Genomic DNA, 7,475 nt, shown 5'->3' with positions numbered 1-7,475 from the left:
GAGCTGAGGAAGAAATGGTTGGATCGGACATTACCACTATTTCAACATTTACGCGGCTCGGGCACGGCGATTGAATACAGAAAGAAGAGCCGCCTCAGGGCGCCACGGCGGCCGGAGCTGAGCTCCCGGGCATGGTGCACACTCCCCGCGATCGCGGTCCCCTGGCCGCCGTGTCCTGGTCGCTGTGCCCTGGTCGCCGTGCACTGGCCGAGCTCCCAGACTCCCAGTGGCGGAGCTAGACTTTTATACAAGGGGTGGCCAGAGGGTGCCCAAGGCTTTATAGGGGGGTCCATATGGTCCATATGGCCAATCAGGTTCCAGGGGTGGCCAGTGCCACCCCAGCCCCCCTCTAGCTCCGCCCCTGCGGACTCCGGCGGTGCACTCCCGTGGGCACGGCGATTGAATACAGAAAGAAGAGCCGCCTCGGGGCACCGCGGCGGCCGGAGCTGAGCTGAGCTCCACCGTGCATCGCGGCTGCCGTGCTCAGGCCGCCGTGCCCCGGCGGCTCTTCTTTGTGTATTCAGTTGGAGTGCACCGCCGGAGTCTGGGCACTCCGCCGGCGCACGGCGACCGGGGCACGGCGACCGTGGGGATCGGTGCACGGCCCCCCAGACGCGGTGCTCCGAGGCAGCTCTTCTTTCTGTATTCAATCAACCAGAAACCCCCAAGGAGCCCAGTGGTTCTCTCTCTCGCTCTCTCTCTCTCTCTATCTCTCTCTCTCTCTCGTTCTCCCTCTCTCTTATTCTCTGTCTCTCTCTCGCTCTCCCTCTCTCTGTGTCTCTCTCTGTAAGTTGAATTGTGACGGACAGTGCTGTTAGCCAATCAGAGGCGAGGCATTTGCATGCCATGAATAAGAGCCAAAATCAGGTCGTTCCTCCCCGCCCACCTCCTCCACCGCACTAGGACAGTGTGAAACAGGAGCACCAGAGCATTTTTTGCACCAAAACCGACTCACAGGGCATTCATTGCTACTATTGACCAACGCAAAATTAATGAAAAAACGGTGCAATGACACCTTTAAGTTTTTCTTTATCTGATTGGTTTTTGGAGCAACATAAGGCTGCAACCATATCTGGAAATCAGTTGCTGCCTTGCCAAGACAAGACTGATATTTATTGCATCATGGAGACACACATGTACACAAAATAGAGCCTCTATTTCTCCATGCAGTTTCCCTTATTTGTTCATTGATCACACACACACACACACACACACACACACACACACACACACACACACAAATGTTGACACATGCTAGAGGTGCGGTACTGATGTCTGTAAAGCATCGGCAGGACCAAGAGCTTCTATGTCTGGCACAGGAGTTAACCTTGACTCAGACATAGGAGACATAAAGGTAAACCGCCTCTACACAAAGCTCTTGACCAAAGGGGGACATTATCCGAGCCCATTCCCAAGCCCCTTCAAGTGATCCAAGTCTAGGTCCATCGCTAAAGAGGAGCTGGATGATGATTGTCTGTCCTGTTTCATCAGGTCCAGAACATGTCCCAGTCCATTGAGGTGCTGAACCTCCGGACTCAGAGGGACTTCCAGTACGTCATCAAGATGGAGAACCAAATGAAGGGGCTGAGAACCAAGTTCAAGCAGATCGAGGACGACAGGAAGTCGGTCATGGCCAGAAACTTCCAGGTATATACCGTGCTGCGCAGCCTGGCTCCATGAGCCCACTTCAATCTTTTGTTATGGAATAGTGCACTGTGATTTTGTTCTATGTTCCAGTGTTACGGCCACCCCTTACAACCTGACTCACGGTTCAGCGGCCAGCAACACGTCAGAAAAATGAAACACTGAACCAGAATTAACAGTTAAATGACGCTTTATTAAACTTACACCCCACCAAGCCCCAACAGCTGGAGGACTGTTCAAAACCAAAAACAAAAGGGTGGGGAAAGCCCGGGCCAGCCGCGCATTGAGCCGTCAAAGCCAGAACTTCCTCCTCCTATCCTGCAAGTTCCCGACCCCCTAACTAACCAAAGAAACACGGAAAAGCCTATGTTAACAGCCCTCCATTTAACAGAGATGAAACAGCTCGCAAGTAACAGGGAGACGAAGGGCCAGCGGCCAGGAGCTGCCGGCAGTGAGAGACCCCTGCGGGAACACAGGCCACGCCTTAAGTAACACTTCATCGTAGCTCCACCCCCACCTGGTCAGGAACACCTGAGAGCCAAGAGAGAGTAATGCAGGAGGAACATAAAGAAACAAAAAGGGGAGGCGCATAACATCCAGGTATAAGCTGGCTCCAGGCTACTAATGCTCCCTGGCGCTGCTTACTTCCCTGGGCTGCTAAATTTGGTCTTTGTGTTGTTTGTGTACTTCGTGGACATGAACATGTCCGTAATCCTTGCTATTATTGGTGTTACTATTTCAGCTAGTTAGTAAGCATCAGCTATAACAGCTGTATCCTATACAAAAAATACACACACACACACACACAGGCAAATACAAACAACCACATAGGGATGGACAAACAGGACAGCTCCTATTATACTTGTTTTAAACAACCATAACCATAACAAAGTAGGCTAACTAAGGAAACTAGTGAGCTTGTTCAGTCTTCAAACATTGGATGCTATTGGTCCTGCAGCTATAGCAGATATTTGATACATTGTAACTTTGTTCTGCTGTAGTTTCTCTGGCCTTTCTCGGGTTTGGGGTTTTAACATTATTCATTCATTCATATTCATTGTTCACATGATTTGTTCTTGAAGTTGTATTTGTAGTCCTGTTTCTTTCTTTTATTTACAATTCTAGCCTTCTTCCAAGTATAATTAAAATTTTTAGCTTGGCATTGCTTGACTACTTAAAGTAGAATTAAGTAGCCCAAAAATGTTCATGAAGCAAATATGCATCTTATCAGAGCGTTTTCAAGTATGGTTGTAGGTAAAAAAAGAATAATTCAGGTGAGTATTGCTATTCTTTGCTTCCACAATACTAATGCTAAGTATTTATCTTATGTTTGTTTAAAAGAAAAAACTGAAACCAATGAATGGCATGGCTTTGTATTTTAAATACATTTAAACAACCACCCAAAAGATACAATCACACAATAATTTTTCCATATTGTATGACAATATTTACAGAATAACAATAATTTCATGAGGCGGGGTCCCCTCCCTATACTGAAGACATTACAGAAGTGTGCAGTGCTGCAGTGTGCAGCCATCGGCAGACTCAAACGTTGCTGAATGTAAACACCAGTGATTACCACTCCCTTTCCAACCTGTGTGTTCTACCGACATGGCAGCTTTGGGTATGGAAATGAAGTGTGTGTGTGTGTGTGCCTGTGTGCGTGTGTGTGTGTGTTTGTGTGTGTTTGATCTTGCTCATTGTCATGGATTTACACAACATTAAAAGACCAAATGAAGTCGTTTGTGTTTGGCCTGCAATGGAGGAGGGGCATGAGTCGTGTGATTGAAGAGAAACCAGTAAGGAAATAATAACTCAAAACAACCTGTAAGCTTTAAGTTCTTATTTTTGAGAATTATTTTGCTAGTATTACCGATTAATTAAATTAATCTGTTGTTTGTTTGACAGCAATTCACAAGAATGTGTGTACTGTTACACACATGTAGGATTATGGTGGAACATCTGCTGGGAAACTAGATAGACAATATCAATAATGGTGTTGTTCCTAACTACCCAGATATACACAGCCACCAAAGTAAAAGACAGACGCATCGCAAACTACAATAAATGCTTGAGACAATATAAGAAGCTGACTGCGACAAAGTCACTCAAACGATGGGATTTACGTTTACCAAATTCAAAACATGTGCTTCTTCAAAACTAACAAAGTGAAATAAACACAGCCACAGACAGCCAGATGGCAGCATCAATACCAACAAAATGGTGTGTCAATATAAGAGCCCAAGAATACGTTGTGCCTGCTTGGATCAACATTTGATGAAACACCCTTTATATCCCAGCCATCACCTCTGGGGAAAAAATAAGTCGCTATAACTTCCTATCTGAATAATCCACCACATCTCTTTCTCTCTCTGTTTGTCAAGCTGTGTACAGCTATGGGTGAAGATTCATCACGTGCAAACTATTTGTAATATGTTTATACCAATATTATGCCTGGTAAAAAATGCTATTGTCCTCTTGACAGAAAACAAATAACTCATATTATAATCATATACAATAATTCTGTTTTTTAAACAGTCTACTAATGATCAATTAATACAAATATTGATGTTATGTAATTCACCCCTCCATCCACCCTATCATCCACTCACCAAACCACCCCTCTATCCACCCACCCAAAAACCACCCCTCCATCCCTCCCTCCCTCCCTCCCTCCTCCCTCTCCCTTCCTCCCTCCCTCCCTCTCCCTCCCTCCTCCCTCTCCCTCCCTCCCTCCCTCCCTGCAGGAGCTGAAGGAGAAGATGGAGGAGCTGAAGCCCCTGATCCCCGTCCTGGAGCAGTACAAGACGGACGCTGCGCTCATCTCCCACTTCAAGGAGGAGATCAGGAACCTGTCTGCGGTGCTAACCTCCATCCAGGAGGAGCTGGGCGCCTACGACTACGACCAGCTGTACCAGCGCGTGCTGCGGTTAGACGGCCGGCTGCGGAGCTGCATGGGCAAACTCAGTGAGTGTCTCCTCCAAGCACCTGGGCCTGGGGACGACTAGGGTCCAGATTAGAGTCTGATAGTGTGGTTGTGACATGACTATAACAATTAGATCTATGTCAAAAAATGTGGCAGTACTACCAAACTGAATCGTGACACCCTCGACACAATAGAAAGATAGTCAAATGAAGTCAAATGGATAGATGAATTTACCTATTGTGGAAAAGCATCTATTCAAGTCCTGAGATCAGTTCCAGGAAGTAGGGTAGATATATATATATATATATATATATATATATCTACCCTACTTCCTATATATATATTTATATATTTTTATATATATATATATATATATATATATATATTTTAAATGCAATGTCACAAATTTCAACTCACAAATTGATTTGATGTTCACTGAAAAAAAACTGTAGAAATGTGATCAGTTATGGATTGTGAGCATGACTGTGTAACATTGCAACAGAGTAAAGCACACATGAATGCACAGAATATTCCTGTAAACCGTAGAGGCAATGTATGACGTAGATGATTTATTATGTTTTGATCACAATTGGCAGAACATTACTATGTTGTGTAATGGATGATTTCATTATATTTGGTAGATGTGATATTAGGGAAGTTGACATCACCTCCAAATTAGACAATGGCACCATGAATTATTCCTCCTCCCTTACCAGCATGCTTTCCTCTCCACCCAGCACTCTGTCCATACCCAGCCCCTGCACACCAAAATAATATCTCAGTGTAGCTTGGTATAGATATATTATATATAATAGGTAGCTGCTATATATTTATTATTATTAATAATATAAATAGTAGTAGTAGTAAAAGAAAAAACAAAATTGGTAATAAAGTCTTAAACTAAATATGAATAAGTTCACTCGTCTGAGCTCCCCTTCTTTATTAACAGCATGTGGGAAATTGATGAAGATAACCGGACCGGCTACCATAAAGACATCTGGAACCCGGTTTGGGGCTTGGATGACCGATCCGCTCGCCACGACAAGAAGCAACAGGGTGAGAAATGGACGCCACAAGAGTCCCCCATGACTGCCCAGATCTGCCCAGCAATACCCAGCATCTACATGGTTTCCAGCCTTAGCAGAGGATTTATCACCGTCATCAAACACTGCCTCCATTTAAAGATGCAGCATTGTGTGTTGTTGTTGGTGGTGTGTGTGTGCGTGTGTGTGTGTGTGTGTGTGTGTGTGTGTGTGTGTGTGTGTGTGTGTGTGAGAACAGAGCTAAATTGAAAATATTCTCACTGGTGGGATTTTAGAGCTCTTTGATTTATTGCAGTGTTGCATATAGTTATGCAGAAGATTATGTTGCAAATAATCTTTTATTTTTGGGGGGGCGGTTGTCACGATTATGTTTTCACTATTCATCTTCTTTCATCTTCTTTTTTCTGTGGCGGGGGCTGCAGGTTTGGTACATGGACAGCTACACAAACAGCAAGATTGTGCGTGAATATAAGACCATGGAGGACTTTGTGGCGGGCGTGGTCTCCCGCACGTACAGCCTGCCCTTCAAGTGGGAGGGCACCAACCACATGGTGTACAACGGCTCCCTGTTCTACAACAAGTACCAGAGCAACATCATCGTCAAGTACAGCTTTGACAGCGGCAGCGTGCTGGCCCAGCGGGCACTGGAGTTTGCCGGCTTCCACAACATGTACCCGTACACGTGGGGAGGCTTCTCCGACATCGACGTCATGGCGGACGAGCTGGGCATGTGGGCAGTGTACGCCACCAACCAGAACGCTGGCAACATCGTGGTGTCGCAGATCGACCCTGACACGCTGCACGTGCTGCAGACCTGGAATACCGAGTACTCAAAGAGGAACGCCGGCGAGGCCTTCATGATCTGCGGAACGCTGTACATCACCAACTCCCACCTGTCAGGCGCCAAGGTGTACTACGCCTACTCCACCAAGACCTCCACGTATGAGTACACGGACATACCATTCCACAACCAGTACTTTCACATCTCCATGCTAGACTACAACGCCCGGGAGAGGGCGCTGTACGCCTGGAACAACGGCCACCAGGTGATCTTCAACGTCACGCTGTTCCACGTTATCAAAACAGACAACGACGAGTCCTAGAAGGTCAGCATGACGCTGTGTGTAGGCCGACACCATCTGTGAAGTGAGGGACCTCTGATGTGCTTTGTTTTTATTAACAATTCCTATGGATTTCTTTTGGGGGATACTTTGCTGAATTTTAACACGGACCCCAGTGACTATAAAAACATAATTATTTTGCTGGATAACAAAGTGCAATACCTGATTTGCCGAGTGTTGGTTGTGCCACCGAAATACGTGTTGCTTTTGCATGAGTGTTTACATTTTTGTCTCATGTGAAATACAAAAAACTTGGCTTTGTTTCTGTTGCAGCTCACGTGCGTCTAAAACCCTTGCAAACAGCTGCTGCAATGTGAAAATAGCCTACCACTAAATATAGCAGAAACCCTTTTAAAGTTGGAACATAACAATGTACTTATGTATGTCACTGTGTGAGAAGTGAATTTGTATTTTTTTCATAAAAAAAGCAACCATATAAAAAGAACATTGTGCTTGTGTCACAAAGTGTTTTTTAATAACAAAAACTGCAATTGCATTGATATACTGAATCCATTGATCTCAGGTAGGATCTTTCTCAGATGAATTATAGATAAATCAGCATATCCGCAGTTTGGAAAGTGCGTAAACATGCCAACTTTTGTTGGGTGTTTCTTTAGATTGGAACATGCTTGAGAGGTGTGTAGGAGTAGGACAACATTGTCCATGAGTGTGTACAGGGAATCCACCCATTGCTTAGAGCATGATGGTCATTGTGAGATGTTCTCTTGTCTTTTCAATCAT

At 45.2% G+C, this 7,475-nt stretch overlaps 1 protein-coding gene across 1 annotated transcript in view; it reads left to right on the top strand.

Annotated features, from left to right (window-relative positions):
• olfm3a (olfactomedin 3a) overlaps window positions 1-6,716 on the top strand; it is a gene marked incomplete at both ends in the record, with an annotated part of 23,167 nt that extends 16,451 nt beyond the window's left edge. Inside the window, 4 exons of the mRNA XM_084474922.1 lie at window positions 1,492-1,647; window positions 4,392-4,611; window positions 5,520-5,626; window positions 6,036-6,716. Of these exons, the coding sequence (XP_084331048.1) occupies window positions 1,492-1,647; window positions 4,392-4,611; window positions 5,520-5,626; window positions 6,036-6,716 (1,164 nt within the window). The remainder of the gene's footprint in view (window positions 1-1,491; window positions 1,648-4,391; window positions 4,612-5,519; window positions 5,627-6,035) is intronic.
• Between the last annotated feature and the right edge of the window lie 759 nt (window positions 6,717-7,475).

This window comes from Micromesistius poutassou (genome assembly GCF_964030765.1).
Source record: "Micromesistius poutassou genome assembly, chromosome: 11".
NCBI lineage: Eukaryota > Metazoa > Chordata > Actinopteri > Gadiformes > Gadidae > Micromesistius > Micromesistius poutassou.
This window is presented reverse-complemented; position numbering and strand designations above follow the sequence as displayed.